Source organism: Camelus dromedarius, chromosome 8, assembly GCF_036321535.1.
Source record: "Camelus dromedarius isolate mCamDro1 chromosome 8, mCamDro1.pat, whole genome shotgun sequence".
In the NCBI taxonomy this organism is placed as follows: Eukaryota; Metazoa; Chordata; class Mammalia; order Artiodactyla; family Camelidae; genus Camelus; species Camelus dromedarius.
The window spans coordinates 73901704-73920979 of record NC_087443.1 but is presented as its reverse complement, the minus strand read 5'-3'; the positions used below and the strand labels follow the sequence as shown (position 1 = coordinate 73920979).

At 37.5% G+C, this 19276-nt stretch overlaps 1 protein-coding gene across 4 annotated transcripts in view; it reads right to left on the bottom strand.

Moving 5' to 3' along the window:
* The window catches only part of WDR11 (WD repeat domain 11), a 48055-nt gene extending 31527 nt beyond the window's left edge, over positions 1-16528 (bottom strand). The window contains exons 1-9 of one of the 4 annotated variants that reach the window (XM_010997766.3): positions 16378-16528; positions 15289-15400; positions 10294-10447; positions 9134-9307; positions 6890-7076; positions 4563-4728; positions 4028-4142; positions 3016-3223; positions 2627-2730 (exon numbers count right to left, since the gene is read on the bottom strand). In XM_010997766.3, the coding sequence (XP_010996068.2) occupies positions 2627-2730; positions 3016-3223; positions 4028-4142; positions 4563-4728; positions 6890-7076; positions 9134-9307; positions 10294-10447; positions 15289-15400; positions 16378-16463 (1306 nt within the window). In that variant the 5' untranslated portion in view covers positions 16464-16528. The remainder of the gene's footprint in view (positions 1-2626; positions 2731-3015; positions 3224-4027; positions 4143-4562; positions 4729-6889; positions 7077-9133; positions 9308-10293; positions 10448-15288; positions 15401-16377) is intronic. The other 3 variants (XM_064488491.1, XM_010997782.3, XM_064488492.1) reach the window with 3 other exon arrangements.
* Positions 16529-19276: the final 2748 nt, after the last annotated feature.

The following is a 19276-nucleotide window of genomic DNA, read 5'->3' as shown; positions in this document are numbered from 1 at the left end:
TATAAACCATCACTGTCCGTAGCTAAATGGCATTATTTTTAGACACAGCACCCATAAAGTTATCAAACCTCAAACTAAAAAGATGATTCGAATACAAACCATTCTAACAAAATGTGAACACAAAGAGTGCAACAAAATCAAAACCATTCACTAATAAGGGTGTATAAATTTTATTCCTTTAAACCAGTACTGAACTCTGTCTGGGATAAAGCTGTCAAAAGTGAGTGTGTATATGCACATATGCACACATACACACACACACACACACATATGCACATATGTTGTGAAAGGGAAACATGTAAACAATTACCAGGAGTGGGTGACAGGATTTTGACTAAACCTTTTAAAGCTGTAAAGTTGTTTTAGTAATAATGTTATTTTAAAATCTGTAAGATACACGGAAAAAAGTAGCCATCAATCTAATCTAAATGAAACCACCCCTTAGGATTAGCCGTACAACTGATAATCAATCTTAAGGGTCTAACAAAAGACAGGGTCTAAAGGAATGGGAAGTTCACCACAGAGGCACCATGTTTACCAGCCCTTGGTAGCTTGGAGCTGACTTCAGGGAACTGCCGTATTTTAAATAAAGTATCTTCCATGTGAGGTGATTCACAAAGTAGGGCAGATTATGCCTTAATAAGCAGCAGCCTTTACCCAATGAATATAAATCAGGCCTCTGTATTTAACTGAATTGCTTTCAATTATCACTAAGTACACAGTGAATTTCAAATTAAAAGTTTAATTAAAAGTTTTAATTAAAGTGTTTTCAAGCAACAAAGATTTATTTATTTAATACTTTTAAATCAACAACATTGTCAAGAACTGCTGTATAATCTGTATCCTTTTGTCTCTTAAAAAATGTAATTTATATCACTTAGATAACTAAACAGCATAAAATTTCAACCTCCTACAGGCTTAATATTACTGATTATTTCTATGCACGTGTATTTATAATTCTTTTCACTTTAATATTTTATATTAAGTGCAGACAAGGCCAATTAACTCAGAAAATTGTGTTACTGATAAAATAAATTTTGCAAAACAATTATGTGTCTAAACATCCTCACATGGATTTATGTCTGGAAAGTGAAAAGAAAGACTTTTAAGTATAAAAGTTATTTTAGTGTCACTGAGCACAAGGATTCTACATCTGGCAGGAACTATGGGAAAACCAGGGCCTGGAGAGGTCAGGTCTGCTTCAGATCACAGTGAAGCAGACAGGACTAGAGGCCATGGCAAGGAGCAGACTCCAGACCGGGATGACTCGCTTCACATTATGGCTCTTCCACATACTGGCTGTGTAGTTTGGGGCAAGTTTTTTAATCTCTCTGGGTCTCAGTTCCCACATAAATAAAATGGTAATAATAATAATAGTAATAATGGCAGCTACCTTGCAGAGTTGTTGACAATTTAGCACAGTACTTAACATAGTATTAAGCACCCAGTAAGTGTCATCTTGGATTAAGGGGATTAATGAGGTAATGCTCCTTCTAGTATATCATCTATCTAGCATTTAAGCAGAAAAATCTAGTAAATAATATCCATTTTCAATTACATTATGGAAGAACAAATATTGATAAAGAAAATCCTATATAAACCACTAGCCACAATTTCAAAAAAATTAGACGTCGGCATTGCTCAGCATATTTACAATTTCTAGTTGTGTAATATTTGAAACAACCAATCCTCCTTCTTCCTTGCATATGTGTTGGCCCTATAATAATTAAATAACTTTGAAGCAACATTTTATCTGCAAATAAATATTTGTTGAAAGTAAGAATTCCCAACATGAAAATGAGAAAATGTATATCAAAAAGTTAAAAGCGGGGGGAGGGTATAGCTCCGTGGTAGAATGCATGCTTAGCACGCACGAGGTCCTGGGTTGAAGCCTCAGTACTGCCATTTAAAAAACAAGTAAATATACCTATTTACCTCCCCCCAGCAAAAAAAAAAAACCTAAAAAAACCTCTAAAAAGTTAAAATGATTTTTTTTCTAACACTGCCCAGTTACTTTATTCCTTCAACAAATATTCCACATCTAGAATGTGCAAGGCCCTGTGCGGAGCACTGGGGATGCAAAGTGGAATCAAGCACTAGCCCACCCTTGGTGGAGCATATAATCTACTGGAGGAAACAGACAAGTAAACTAACAAGTACAATCAGCTGACAACTATTAGGAGCCACCTAAATCAGGCTGGGAGAGGAAAGAAAGCAACACCTGAGCCCAATTTTAAATCAGGAGTACCAGAAAGGGGGAGAGAGGAAGCGTGTGTTCAACTCCGCGCTGAGGGACCAGTGAGCACGGAGGCCCTGAGGAGGTACCGCACGGCCCAGCCAGGGCTACAGGCAGCATCTGGATGCCTCACACCATCTCTTTCATTTGGATCAGAGTCTCTCATGAAAGAACACTTTCTAACTCCAATACTACAAGGCTAGTCTATCCTGCTTCAGGTACAGTTATGCTTAAATATTTTATACCCCTCTGATTTATTTAGGAAAGAACAAGTCTACATTTTAGTCTGAAGTATTAACTTTGACTTTGTAACAGCTGTAGTCTGACTCTATTAATTTTGCCCTTCAAAAACTATACCTAACATGAAAAAGGGAAAAAAATGCAGCTTACCAATCATATTATCTAAGGAGAGGTCTGGGAGTTTATTTTGTAGCACTCCTACAGGAATTCCACAGAAAGACACTGGTGAATATAAAGGTGACACGCCCGAACTACTGCAAAGACATGATAATTAGATGGTTCTTACATATTTAAAACCTGCATCACATGTTACAACTCAAACAAACTGATTTCAAATCATGGTATTCTATCTGTTTTTACAGTATCCATGAATCTAACCCATAGTCAGCTTTACATAACTCCCTAATAATCTGAAGTCTTAATTATCACTTAATTTCCTTTTTACAGAGAAAAAAAGGCCCTGCTATTTTTATATGAGTCTGGTAATCTAAAAAACAGGAGGGAACAAAACAAAAAAGAAATCGTATTGATTCATTTACCTGTTCCGTGAATTTCGATTACAAACAGCAGACTTCAGTTCCCATATCATGACCCTGCCATCGCTCACTACGAGGGCAGCTGCATTCTCATTGACAGGACAGCACACCATACTGAAGGGACGGACGGTTTTTGTCACTCTGATTGCATCGCACTGGCTTCGCAAATCATAGGTAAGCTCCTGGACAGGATCTGGATCTGAAGAAAGTACTGTTTTCTTTTAAATATTAGAAAGCAACCATATCAATATGATTACTACTTACTTTAAACAAAACCTCAGTCAAAAAGGATACCATTCCTTCAGGAAGAAAAGGCTTGTCAGAAATGGCTTCCCTCTTCACAATTACTAACTTCAGAATATAAAGATACTTCACTCAGTGACTGTCTACACCAAGGTTAACTTCCAAACTAACACTTATAATCAAAACAACTTAATATTTTTAAAACAAAGAAAATTCTTTGAAAAAAAGGATCAGCCCATCATAATTTACAGTGGTCTACAAAAAGCCTGAAAATAACCGTTCTTTACAGAAGATGTGAAAGTCACTGTCACCGTCATATAGTATACTGTTCCACAAAAACATTATTTCTGTTCTCCAGGATGAGACTGAAACTGACAACTGAATGCCCTAGAGACCTATGAACCTATGTCACTTTACCACGGAGATCTCTAAAGCACAGGGGTCAAGAAGGTGTAATAAAGGTATACACAAGGTTGGACTTGTGCTAAAGAAACAGTCACAGAAGATAACATCTACTTGGCTCATGGATACAATCAAGAAGAGACTACAAAATATTACTATCTTTGCTGCATGTAGGAGGTACACTGTCATAACACCAAGAGATTAATCTTGGCCTTGGGCTTCTTTATGCCTCATGTTATAACCATACTCTACTTTCTTAAGGCAAGGATTATCATTAACTCCATGCTTTGGCTAGTATTTGCCACATGAAATTTTATAAAATAATTCTGAAGAAAAATTCAATTAACATTGCTGTGAGATACAAACTCACCTGGTTCCTCATTTGAAGTGTTGAAAATACTACTGTAAGATCTTCGAACACGTAAGGTTATACAACCATTTTCATGTAGGCAAAATAAACCATCACGCTGAAAGCAGGGTATTACCTTCAAATAGATGATGTATTTGTTTTTAAAACCAATGAATTACAAAAGTATATACCGTGAGACTCATAAACTCAAATTCAGAGAATATGAGCAAAAAACAAAACACAAAAATACACATATAATCCCCTAGCTTTAAAATTTAGTAACCTTTTAAAAAAATCCATCTATAATCCTAAAAAATTTGTCTTTATCCATGTAACTTAAATAGTTCAAAATGTAGCTCCAGATCAGTCAGAAGAATTTCCAGGGTTAAATCAAACCAATCAAAAGTGCAGAAAAATAAGGAATGTAAAATAACATTGTTAATCTTTAAATAAATATAAAAGAGAAACTGAAACTAAGGAATTTTGCAAGGTTATGGTTTTTCTCTGTATAATTCATCATCAACTGCTGGTGATATAATTTGTAAATTGTAGATACCTGCAGAAACGGAACTCCTGTTCGTTCTATTGCAATCACACCCACTGTTTGATTCACCTCAAGGTCAAGGATTAAAATCTCTCGAGGATAGAGCAGCAACATGTGATTCCTTTTGGAAGGCAGGTATGCCAACTGAAGGCAATCGTTGAGAGTTATGAATTCAGCACTGAAAAAAATAAACATTTACTTTAGGCATCAAGAGATGAGCTAGACTTTATTCATATCAGAAAAAGCTAATAAAGGACTGAATTTTATACTTTCCACATAATAACTATCAATGAGAATATACAACTGTTTCCAAAAATGACCAACATGGGCTAGCATCTAAAACTTAGATCTCCCCTTTGTGCCAAAATCCAAATTATGACAATCATATTGAATAGGATGGACAGACACATGTGTCTACATTCTTGAAAATTTAAAGTAAAGTAGTTAGAGTCTATGATACGGGATGGTAAGTGACAATGCTATAAGGCATTCATAAGATAGTTTTTCTTTTATTTTGTAACTGGAAGTACTAGACAGACTGCTGAAATGAAGCCTCAGGATTAAAACAAAGCATTTAGGGTAATTAAGACTAGGCAACTGTATCAGGAGTCATTTCATATTTGGGGCTTGGGCAAGTCACTTCCTCTACTCTGCCTTCATTCACTTTCAAGCTGTCTTAAATCTTTTTTGAAACAAAGTCGAGAATTTTATTCACCACAGCATTTTCTTCTACGTAAATAAAAGAGATAAAACAATATGATTGTAAAGACTGTTAGAGTCTCAAAAATCTTCTTAGAAATTTGTGATTGTTGTGTATATTTAAACACAACCTTACATTTATTTTATAATAAATTTATATTAAATATATTTCAATAGGAATAGGTATATAATTATGTACCATTTTCTTTTTACATAATACTCTTATTAAAAGGTTTTGAAATTTAAAATAAAGTTAGAGGACTAGAGAGACAGATGTGGATTGCATTAAAATCCTGGCTCTGAATTTCCTAGTTGGGTGACCTGAAGTAACATATTTAAAACAATGTGAGACTCAGTTTCTCATTCATAATATGGGCACAGTACTACTGCCCAGGACTGTAGTAAGATTATATGTAATAGTGTATGTGAAAGCACTCAGAGCGGATCTATTCAAAGGGATAAATAATGCATTTCCCCAATATCAAGATGAACACATGATTCACATGAGAGAAAATATAAAATATATACATCATAACTTATAAAACTATGCAGACTACAAAATAATTATGATGCAGAATCAATGAAAAGTAAATAAAAAGTTCTCAAGATATTTAAGGAGTAATCTTAAATTATTTTGGCACAGGGTGGGGGATAAATTGGTGAACCTAACCAGCCTATGGTTTAATATATAAAAAATGATATTGACATATAAATTCAGAATGTATCTGTAGAGCAATTTGCATATTAACATATATTTTGCAGGTAATTACCCATGAAGTCTAGATAGAATAATCTTAGAATATTAAAAATAAAGGCTTTTTTTAAGTGAATGGCAAAAAACTGCCAAAGCAATAAAAATATAAGAACAATCATAGTACTAGGAAAAATAAATCTATTTTTAATACATAAAATTAGTTCCTTAAAATAAAATTTTATTCAGTCGCAATTTCTGAAATAAACAATAATAGCTAGCATTTACCAAAGGAACGATTACTAAGTTATCATACACTATGTCAAGTACTTAAGTTATTTTATCTATTAATCCTTACAACAACCCTTGTAATCCTTTAAAACACTATTTCAGAGATTGGGAGACTAAAATTTGAGCAAGATTAAAGCACATTCTGAGTCACATAGCTACAGCTTCCCCTCAAATCCTGGCCCTTAACCAGCATGGGAAACATCTTTATATGCGTAAGAAAAATACCTGTATTTTACTGGCTAATGAGATCACACAGCATTTAAGTCAAGAAAACGTATTTAAAATAAAAATCCAGCTTTTGTCCCCCAATTTTTAATGTATTCAGTGACCACAATTTTAGAATCTTTATCTCATTTTCAGAAGTAAAAAATCAAAAAGTCAAAATTTTTCATCTATAAAAATCAATGGGGGTATTTATCACATTACTGGAAACAAAGGAATCATCTTAAATGCTGAATCTCTTCTTAGGGGAAGAAACTAAAAATCATTTTTCTCTTATAAATTCAAAATTAGAAACAAGAAAGGGTGACATAAGAAGGAAAATCAATCTTCACACATCTCCAGAAATGAGGCTTTCATGAATAGACGATTAAATAGATAAATACTGAGTAAAATAAACGAATGCTGCTGTTAGTTTTATTTCACACTTGCAACTTACCTAGGTTTCTCTTGAGTGATTAAGATTTTCACCTTATTAAGAGCCTTCTTGGCCCCTGTGGCTGCAGCCAGCTTGCTGTGAGCTGGGCTGGAGTGTGGGCTGGATATGTAAACTTTTTTCCCGGGGCCTGAGGGAGGCTTGGACGGAGAGAAATCTGAGATGAACACAATGCCCTCGCTGGTGAGCACTGTGTAGAGAGAAGCAAAACTCTGATTAAACTTTAATCAAGCTTAGCGTAGAGTTTTAACCCAGTATAATTTTGAGAGCAGAGTAATGATCATTTTAATAATATAGAACTGGCAGTGTTATGCAGTCATAACATAACAGGGATGTTCTCCAAGTTAAAGTGAAACAGGTGGTCCATTACAATTCCTCGGAGGCCTCCAAGCTCAGCATTCCAAATTAATGTTTTATATTAAAAAGATACCAGAAGGTTACTGGCAGAAAGAACAAATGTTTGTTCTTCCAATAAATTCAGTGCACGGACTTTCATTAAAAATCTTTCCTCATTATATGCCACAACTTCAAAATCCAAAGGCTTTAAGAATATAAAATTCACAGAAGAAAAAAAAATCCCAGATATAAGAGGCTCTGAACACCACACTTGGCAAGTTCAAATATTTGACTTGATGATACTGATTTTTTATCATTATCATGAGCTACTCAGTCAAAATGGATTTCCTTTTTCCTCTTGAGTATCAAATTGAACCGCAGGATTTGTAAAGAGTGCTCTTTTTCTCTTTATATCTAAGTAAAGGTAAAGTGCCAACAGTGGTTTACTAAGTACAGGAAACAGAAATATTCAAGGAGGCAGCACCACATTTAGCACTACAAATTACGCTTTTTTATGACTGGAAAAATAATCCCCCTCAAAACTGGGACTGACAAATGCTAACACATATCTGATCATAAAAAATCTTATCTACCCTGGCTCCTGGCAATTAACAAGGCTGCTTTAAACACAGAGAACAAAGTATTCAAGAACTATGACAACCCCAGAACATTCAATGAGCAAATCAAAGATGTTAGGTTAACTGATGCTTTGAAACATGCAGTGCTTTCATCAACCAAATTATAGAGATGCAGTAAGTTAGCCTGAAGCCTTGTCTCCTTTTCAGGTTACAGAAGTCATCCTTCAAGTTCCTAGTCCTCATACTTCTGTGATGTCCTCACCCCCTGACTCTGCCACAAAGCCAACTGCAATTATTTATACAGCTGTGTTTCCCACTGTAATTTCCACTTGTCTGCCCTTCTCTCTCTCCATCAACGCACACATACACACACGCCTCAATAAATGTTGGTGGGTACAAGTTAGAATTCTTGAGTCATTCAAATCCAGGGGAAACATTCTTTACCATAGTTAATTCCCTTACCTCTTTCAAATTTTGATCAAATATCAAAATGACCACTTCATCTAATACAGCAACCTGCCTGCTCCCATCCCCTTCATCTTATTTTACTTTTTTATACCACTTATAACCTCTTAATATGTTGTAATTTATTAATTCATTATGTACATAGTTTACCACCTGACTCCCACTCTCTGGAACGCAAATTTTATGAAGGCAGGAATTCTTATGTGGGTTCACTGTACTCCAGGTTCCCAGAACACACCTGACTAGTAATAGCTCAAGAAATATCTGTTGGATAACTGAATGACAGTATTTTTTAAATAATTTAGTCACAAAAATATCTGTCTAAAATCTAACTTTTAGATCAGTAGCTCAAACATCAAAAGCACACTGACAAAAAGAGCCTCTGCAAGAAAAAAAAACCCTTGGGCTGAGTCTGTTCCTGACATGCATCTGTTTAGGGCACTCAAATTGCACGGCATGGGTTAGAACAATTTTTTTTTTAAAGGAAGAAATAAATTTGGCCACAGACAATGAAACCCTTGACACAGGTTCTTTCGATGTTTCTAGAAGAAAATTTAATTAAGTCTGAGTTAGAATAACACAGCAACTCTCTCTGTGACTAATCTGATTCTATGCACAAGTTCCACACAATGAAGGTCTAGCTTGACAATTTAAATTTCTAACCATCAGCATACCTGCAAATGCTGTGGGTTATGATTTAGTATCTGTAGTAGGAGCTGAAGATATATGGACAAGCTGTGCTTCTCCACTGTGCTCAGTCATTTTAACAGCACAGCTGTACAATGGGAGTGTGTGCGTGTCCCACGTACACAGCATTAACCACATTACAAATACCTCAATTCATTTTCCCCAAGAAACCAGTACTCACAAGTTAAATGTGAGGGATCGAAAGGGTCAAAAGAGAAAGAAAGAATGTTATCTGCATAGCTCTTCTTCCAGAGTTTGGTGCCAGTATCTGCATTCCAGAGCACAATGTAATTTGGCGGGTGGATGGCAAGCAGTAAATCTCGGGAAGCATCTTGATTCCATAACCACTGAACATCTGTAAAGACCAGAAAAACAAAGGCAACATTCAGAAATCGCCCACTTCAAAACACTAGGCCAATGTGTCCTTGATATCTAATTGTTTTTGTGTGGGTGTGCTTTTTGGCTTTTTTTTTTTTTACATAATCCTTAAAATCTTAACTCCACCCTGCTCATCAATGTTGCATATATGTGTACACGTATTAAGAGGAAAAGATAATTTTATATAAAGATTAGCTGTCTGGACATTAGAATCTCAAGGTCAAAATTTCCAAGTAATCTGAAATAGTACTTCAAAGAAAAAAAAAAGGCAAGTTGCACTATTCATTAATTAAAACTTTATGTCAAAGATTGTCCTAGCCAAGATCAATGTCAGACTCTCTGAATGTTTTTGTGGAATTAGAGACTTTGTAGAATTGCCTGTCTGTTCACAACAAACAGGACGAAGATCTAGTTCAATAGTGTAGTAAGTACTCAATAAATGGTTTTTAAATAGTCATTTAAAAGATTCACTCAGTCAAGAGAACCACTCAGTCAAGGCCTAAAGTCTAAAGAGTCCAAGGAATACTGTGTTGATCACAGGTCAGTAACTCAGGCAGGCAAACAAACGATCTATACGGAAATGCGAACACAACTGTGATTATCTCTATTAATGGAAAGTAAGTACTGAGGGTTAATTCAAAATAGCAGTTTGGCCAAGTTTACTTACATGCGGCTTAGATTTCTAAGACTGTTTACAGCAGCTTAATTTTTCTCATCATGCTCAACTGAGGGCAATGTTGAAATTAAAGCGTTTTACCAAAGAACAAATCAACCAAGATTTGAGGCAATAAGCCCAGAAGCGTGCTGATAAGGAACAGAAAGCCAGATCTGGATCAGCAGAACAGGCTAAACACAATCAAGAGATGGCTGACAAGGGATGAAATTAAATGAAAGGGGGGAACGAGCCAAACGACTCTAACAGCAAGTGTACTAGCACAGACACTGAGCAGACAGACTCCTCACCCTGAATGGGCTTTGCGTGCTCCTGGATCTCACACTGAGCCACTCCTGCTGCCACATCCCAAATGATGATCTTTCCATTGACATCAGCAGAAGCTAAGCGCAAGGAATATGGCGAGCCAATGTTATGGTGATAATTTTCCCTGGCCCATTTAACCTAGTATCAAGAAGAAATCAAATCAAGTAAATACCTGCACTGGATGAATCTAAACATAATTTTCATAAAACATACAAAAATAGGAAACTAGCTTCCAACTTGAAAGTCAGGCATTTTTATTATTTATACTTTTTAAGAGTTGTAATTAAAATATTTTTGAAAACATCATAATGTTCCTTTAGAATATGAAAAATGAGGCACAGCTTTAATACTGCAGGAAGTTCAGATAAAACTCCAGAATACCATTTTCTAAAATGGTATGATCATTGAGGTACCACTTGATCATAGTAATGACCATAAAATCTAATTCTGACACAACATCTTAAATCCTAAACTGCTAAGCAGAACTTTTTCTGCGTCCTATTGTTCTAATTTAAAGGAGACAACTTAGAGCTACAAAAACCTTACAAACGGAAAAACAGGAGAAAACACAAGCAAACAAAAACTCTGGCTGTCCCTCTTTCATAAAATTGGAAATAAATATTAATAGTTTTTTTTCTCTAAAAAACAAATCTATGCATTATGTTTCTAGCAATATCATTAAGAATAGTTTTAAAAAAAAAAATAATAAACACAAGAATCCCAGCATGAATCAGGTTAATTCCTCAGCATCAATCGCTGACACAGTAAGGGATAAAACACAGTCCTCACCCTGAGCCAAGGCCTCCCCTGGCCACTTTCCTGGCCACCACTTCTCTTCTCCTCGAGCTCAGCATCCTACTTGCTTACTTCAAAGCATCTTCCACACAACACTTTGTAATCACTTTATTTATTTTGTTTTGACCCACCACCAACCAATGAACTGTAAGCTCCACAGGGCAGGATCACATGGTCCTTGTTCACATTTCTACTCCTAGACCTTAACACAGTGCTGCACACAGCTGGTGCTCAACAAGTATGTGTTTAGTAAATGAACTGAAGCCACAGACTCTTCAAACAGATACATATGTAAACATATGTACACACACACAAGTATATATAAGTAAACACACTCAAAAAAAGTGCTATGTTAGGGAAGCATTTCCAACAGTGTTCATGAAAAAGATGGAAACAAAAAGTTTTCCAAACTTCAGTCTTAATAAGCCTTAAGTTTAAAAGATTCACTCAGTCAAGAATTTTTTTAATGAAATGTGTCTATGCATATGCGTATGTATATATGTTTGTGTGTGTATATATATTTACTTTACATATGTGAGAATATATGCATACTGTCGCTCCCCATTATTTGCAGACTCTGTATTTGTGAATTTGTCTACTCACTAAAATTTATTTGTGATTTTATTTGAAAAATCAGTGTTTGCAGTGCTTCTGCAGTCATTCATGGACACGTGCAGAGTGGTGAAAAATCTGAGTCCCTCAACATACAAGTGCATTCCAGATGTGGGTGAGCGAGGCGATCTTGTTTTCAGTTCTCATCATTTTTCAAGGTATTTAGTCAGTACCACACTTTTCTGCATTTTTGTGCTTCTTGCTGATGACTTCACTGTTTACAGTGGTCCCCAAGCACAGGGCTGAAGTGCTGCCTAGTGTTCCTAAGTGCAAGAAGTTGTGATGTGTCCTTCAGAAAAAAACATGTGAAGTGAGCTCTGTTCAGACATGAGTTACAGTGCTGTCAGCCATGAGTTCAATGACGATGAATCAGTAATGCATATTAAACAAGATGTCTGTTAACAGAAACACATATAAAACAAGATTATGTACCAATCAGTTGATGAAAATATTGTGACTAGAGGCTCACACGAACATAACCATGTATTTCCCCGAGGGGCAGTCAATGTTGAAGTATTCGCTAATCAGTGTTTGCAACAACTTTACAGAATAAAACTACCACAGGTAAGAATTACTGTTGTGTGTGTGTGTGTGTGTGTGTGTGTGTGTGTGTATTTATACATATGTATATGAACACAGTACTTGAATTCTCTTTTTGTAAACCTCAAGCACTGTATATATTAAAAAAAAATCACCTAAACACAGCATAATCAAACTGCTGAAAATCACAGGTAAGGAGACAATCTCGAAGGCAGCCAGATGAGAAAAGATACACTATATACAGAGAAACAAAGGCAAAAATTTCTCATCAAAAGTTACCCAACCTGGAGGATAGCTGAGTGATATCTTTAAAGTACTACAAGGAGAAAAAAACTGGTGAAATACTTTCTCAGACAAATAAAAGCTGAGAGAATCACCCAATATCAGACACGGGCCTTAAAGACTTAAAGGAAATTCTTCAGGCAAAAGGAATATTACACCGGACTGAAACACAGATCTACACAAAGACATGCAAATGCCAAAAATGCCAAAAAGACAAAATGAAGGGGAGAGAAAATGTATTTCCCCCCCCAAAATCCCTACAACCTAACATCAGATTTGACGGTGAAAGACTGAAAGCTTTCCTCCCAGGCTCAGGAACAAGGCAAGAACACCCTCCCTCCACTCCTATTCTCTGTAGTAAAGGGCCCAGTCAGTGCAACAGGACAAGAAAAAGAAAGAAAAGACATACACATTTTCAGTGAAAAACTCAAACTGTCACTATCTGCAGACACCATGATTGTCTATGTAACAAAAAGTCACCCAAATTACTAAATCTGATGAGTTTAGCAAGATCACAAGATATATTTCGTTATTAAAAAAAAAACTGTATTTTTCCCTACTTCAAATTATATATAAAAATTAATTCAAATGGATCTGGAACCTATATGTAAGGGCTAAAACGGGACCGTTCTTAGAAGAAAACAAAAATGTAAACCTCCTTGACACTGGGAAAAGCAATGGTTCTTGGATACAGCAACAAAAGAAAAAATAAGTTTTACTACATCAAAATTTAAAACTTTTGTGTTTCATAGAACACTATCAAAAAAGTGAAAGATAACTCAGAATGAAAGAAAATATTTGTCAACCATGCATCTGATAAGGGACTTATATAGAATACACAAAGAACTCTCACAACTCAATAATTTAAAAAAAATAATTTTAAAATGGGCAAAGAAATGAACAGACATCTCTCAAAGAAGATCTACAAATGGCCAATGAAAAGATGCTATGCATCATTAACCATCAGGGAAATGCAAACCAAAACCACAGTGAGAACCACTTCATACCCACTATGATGGCTGCAATCAAAAGGACATGTAATAACAAGCATTGTTGAGGATGAGGAGAAACTGGAATCCTCATACATTGCTACAGGAATGTAAAATGGTGCAGCCTCTTTGGAAAACGGTCTGGCAGTTTCTCAAAAAGTTAAACACAGAGTACTGTCTGAGTCAGCAATTCTATTCCCAGGCATACACCCAAGAGAAATGAAAATATAGGTTCACACAAACTGTGCATAAATGTTCATAGCAGCATTATTTGTAATACCTAAAATGCTGGAAATACCAAAATGTCAATAAATGTTGTATTTCATACAATGGAATATTATTCAGCAATAAAAAGGAACAGAGGACTGACATATGCTACAACATGGATGAATCAAGAAAACATGCTAGGTGAAAGAGACCAGGCACAAAAGGCCACATATTGTATCATCTCATTTATATGAAATTTCCAGAATAGACAAATCTACAGGACAGAAAGTAGATCAGTGGTTGCCTAGGGATGAAAGGCATGGGGAAAAGGGGTTGGGGGGGGTTGCAGGGTTTTTTGGGGGTGTTATGAAACTCATTGTGGTGATGCTACACAACTCTGAATAAACTAAAAACCATAGAATTGTATGCTTTAAATGGTTGAATTTTATGGTATGAATATCTCAATAAAGCTGTTAACAACAACAAAAAAGACCCCAAATCTCTAGCTCTAATCATAACCTCTCCTAAAATTTCGGATCAGTATAATTCAGTTGCCCCAGGCGTCTCACACTCTGCATGTTGAAACGTAAATTCACTGACTTCATACACACTCACCTTATCAAAGAAACACTGTCATCCGAGAAACTCGAGTCATTCTATTCTGACTCTTCCTTAAAATTGTTGATTATAAAGGTTTCAAGTTGACCTCTCAAACAGCTCCTAAATATGACTCCTTCATGCCTCTGCTTTATTCAGGCCTTTAGAATTTCCTGCCAAAATCACTGCAAAAGTCTCCTAAATGATCCCACTGCCTTGTCTTGCCTTTTTCCAACAGATCCTCCACTACTGTCAGAGTGAGTTTTTCTAAAATGCAAATACGATCATATCAATCTCCTACTTAAAAATCTAAATTTCTGCATAACCTGATAAAGCTTTCAGGGAAGGTGAATTTCTCGGGCGGCCCTCTCATCACTCCTACGCATGTATCTCATCTTTTAGGCATCCTCACACCCTGCTTCCCTTTGTGTATATTCTCCCTTTTTCCTGCAGTGCTCCTCCCTGAATTTTTCACTTAGCCAACTACTATTTACCAGTCCCTAACATGAAAAGACGTCCGTGACCCTCCTCCAGTCCCTACAATTAGGTGATCTGTAGCTCCTCTGTCTTCCCAACGCACACTTCGCAAGTCTCACTTTTAACACACTGTGTTTGTGTGTTTTCTTTCTTTCTCACTAGAAAATGAATTGCTTGAGGACTTTCATCTCTATACCCTTGGCACATGTCAGGTGCTCAATATTAATGAATGAATGAGTAGTCCAATATGTGGTAAGATTAGTGTTTTCCATCAGTTTTAAAACGACCTAAGAACTAGCGTTTAACAGCTCATCCTGACGTGACATTAAGTGATATACATGGAAATACTAGTCTGCCCCAAATAAATTATCATATTTAGAACCTATTCAACATTTGTCCATATGACTTAATGAGATTCTAGTGATACCTAAAACTTTAGAATAGACAATATGTAACAAGTCAAAGTGGGGTCTGACTTACCTTGACAACATCAGCTTTATGTTTTTCTAAAACTTGAAGAGTTTGAGCAGTACTGGAATCAATCACTACCACAAGCGAATGACATCCATAAGCAATTAAACCTTGCCAGCCCCTAACAAAACAGTGTTAAAATTTAAGTTAAAAAGCAAAGCAAAACAACTTCTCTCTCACCAAGAGCCACCCTAAATAAGTGATAAATCTGATACGCACCAACATTTAGTACAATTATTATCTAAGACCAAAGGCCAGTAATTTACATTGTACCATTTATACAAAAGGTCTAGCTAAGCTTAAAAAAAGCTTTTTGAAATCCATTTTTCTTTTGGAGATACATATATAAATGTATATATACTGAAAGATATGCATGTCGAGCCGTGAAGATGTATAAAGCAACTCGGGTCGACTATTTGCCTTTGTGAGCATACGCCGCCTTGTCTCACTCAACTTGGAATACTTAGCAACCACAAAGTGCCTGGGATCATGAGCCAGAGTATTTGTGATTAGCCCCGGTCCTTCCAACCAGGCAAAAAGACACACACTGAACAAGAGGTTTCAGTTCTCTTGCCAACATTCCCAGCAGACAAAGCTACAGAATTTTGCTTCTTACCTATTATTAACTTTCAGAGCTGCAGTGTCATTTTATAGTGAAAGGAGAAAGGTGAAATGAAGGGTCAGTGAGAGCACAGGCGCCTGGCATAGGGTCTGGCACATTGGTGAATGCAGATGAAAGAGGAAACATAATGGGGAAGAGAACGTAGTCAGAGGAACTGGCGACGGGTAGAAGCCCCGAGACTGGAGGAGAGGTGAAGAAAAGGGAATGGGATGGTGGGGAAGGAGGTGCGGGGAAAAGAGAAGCAGAGATGGGAGAACGAAGGTAAATATAATCACACAGGGCAAGTTCCCACATCGCATTTACTACTTTCACAGCAACAACAAAAATTCAGCATTAAAATGAACATCTCTAAATGTGAAGGCGGCACTCAGTCTCGGCGAGGCCAACCTAAGCAGTGGGTGAAACCTCTTGTTCTTTCCCCTTCCCCTCACAAACTCCTGGCCGAGCCTGGCGGCCTCAAAGCCCGGCGCCCTCACCAGTCCACCGCCGCCTTGTTGTGGGCGTTGAGGGCCCCAGTGAGGGTGCGCGCCGACACCTTAAAATTCACCATATAGGGAAACATCGCCGCGGCTAAACCCGGCCCTCGGCTGCGACCCGCAACCAGGAAGCGGCCGCCGCTGCGCTTCCGTTCCAAACAGTCCGAGTGGCTCCGCGGGCGCCGCACTTTGGTTCCGCCGTGTCAGAGGTTCCACTGCCCCCGGATTCCTCCATCGTCACATTCCGAACACGCCTGTGTTCCGCCTGAGTCAGGGTTCCGCTACGGTGCTGGTTCTGAAGCTCTGCGTAGGACCGGGCTGTGCCTTGAAGGAGGTGGTTCTGCCTCCAGTTACGCATGTCCTCTTCAGATTGGGACTGCTTGGACCTCTGTGCCACTGCTGGAAAAGGAGAAAAGCAAAGGCTAAAAATTCCAACTAGCCTTTCTGCCTTGGATCAGTTAACTTAGGGCAAATCCCAATGGCAGGCACTGTTGTAGGCGTCGGGGGTGTTGTGATGAAGAAGGCACAAAGTCTCCGTCCTCGTGGAGCTTATAGAATAAATGAATGAACGGGATTAATTGGATGAATGGAGACAACGAATGAGATGACTAGCCAGAATATTAAAATTTTTTAAATTTGGAGAAAATTCCATTTCTGGTCTTGGAAAGACTTTTTTAAAGTAGTATTACACCTGAGGCCAAGTGCCGCTTTACCTGTTTGCTTGTTGGACTAGCTTTCATTTTTCAATATCTCCTCTGCTGCTCTCCTTCAAGGCAGACTCAATCCCTCCCTCCTCTGTGCTCCACACTTTGTTAATCCTTTACTATAGCACTTGACGCAATGATTTCTTTACAACAATGATTTTTGCATACGTCTGTTTCTCCCCCAAAACACTATTAGTTCCTTGATCAACGAAAAGGACACAATAATGGTCATTTTGTCATCACAGGTCTTTGTGCTCACCTTATCACTCCTATAAAACAGCTTTCTCAAAGATTACCTCCAATAGCCTTTTACTTGTTAAAGTTAGTGAACACGTTTTGGCTTTTAGTTGTTCTCTGGCATCTACACACTGTGGCTGTTTCCCTCCCCTTCCCTTGCTCTCTTACCTTCCCTGCCCCTCACCATTCCCTACTGATGATGCTTTTGGGGCTACAAGAGATGCCCATAACCAGAGATCTAAATGTATCACTCTCTCCCTTACTAAAAATTATTGATGCCTTTTGTGACAGAGGTTGCTAATTGGTTCCCCAAATTCATTCTCTCCTTCTTTCATGGAAACATAACCACAATTTGTTTCTGGACACATTGTCACTCCATTGAATGAATAAGTGTATCACAGCTTCCCTTACAACGAGGTCAGGCCACAATGCTAAATTCTGGCCAATGAGGTGTAAATGGAAGTGTTGTGTAGTGACCTCTGAGAAATCACTCTTCTCTGCTGTTTTTCTGTGCTATTTCAATATTTATACCCTATGTTATTGTTATCTGCAGATATGTTTGTCTAGCAGGGGAGATAAACACATTTATAGGCAACTGTGATATTGGGGAATAAATACACTCAGATTTACAACAAAATTCCTCCCATTCTGCAGGTAGCAGTGTGAATTTTGAACCCCTTGGCTGAATAAATATATCCAATCAAGTCAAAGAATTAAGTGGTTTAATTGCCAAACTCAAATAGACAGTAGTGGCCTGGTTGTGACCTGATTTTGGCAAGGAGCAGGAATATAATTCTGGTACTAAAACATTGTGTGTAAGGACAGGGTACATGCCTAGGAATAATGAAATTATTAGTCAAAGGGAAAATTTATGAATTTTTTGAAATTTAATTTGCATATTTTACTATTTGTGTAGCTTTTATTTGTATTTTTGTTTTAATTTATTTCACTTGAGGAGGCAGATAATTGGCAACTTCAGGCACATTATTAGTCCTGCTCAATTCCTGACCTTCACACTTGTCCAAATGTCTCTTGGCACCAAGTGCATCTATGTGCACAGGTCAGTGGATCCATGCACTGTATGTGATCCTTTAAATGTTTTTTAAAATGCACTTCTGTTACCAATACGGGGTATCATTTGTTGGGGATTTAACCATATGCTAGGCAGTGAGCTAAGGACTTTCCATGTGAGCTAAGCCTTTTCCATTCTTTAATCTTCACACTGGATTTCCTTCATCTGGTCCTAGGGGTCATGGAAGGTTAGCATCAGTAATAGAAGGGCATTTGTTGTGACTTTGGGCAGATTACTTGCATTCATTAAGCTCCTTTTCTCCCTCTATTATTTAGAGGGAGGGAAGTAACTATCCTTGGATGATTGAAAGCATTGCATTAGATAATATATTAAAAGAGCCTAACCCGGCACTTAAGCACCTTATAATTTACTGACAGAGCTGGGACATAAATCTAGGCCTTTTGTTTTTAATGACAGCACTGGCCCCTCTACGTTATATCACCTTGAATCTGAAGAAAGATCTTCCCTCTCTAAGGTGCATCCTGCAAGAGAAGTAATGAGGATTTGGGTAAAAGTGGAGTTGAGCTTGCTATGTCACCAGGTTAACAAAACCACAGCAACCAGCTTTAAAACCTGAGCTTTAAAGGATCATGACAGTGAACACATCAGGTAGGGTGTGGGAAATTGCAGTCCTAGATGGACCGTGATGACCTTGGAGGGGATAACTCAGTGCTTTTTAAAGGCCAGGCTGTCCTCACACATAGCCAAGGACACAGGCTGCTGGAGCCGCCAGACAGGCCCCAACCTGTGCTCTATTGGCCATGCTGCACTCGCATCATGCTTCTGTGAGCAGATGCTGCTTGGAGCTCGCATCCCATGGCCTCAGGGGTCAGCTTTTAAAGGAGAGGGGCTGCAGCTTGTGTATCTTTCAGGATAACAATGCCTC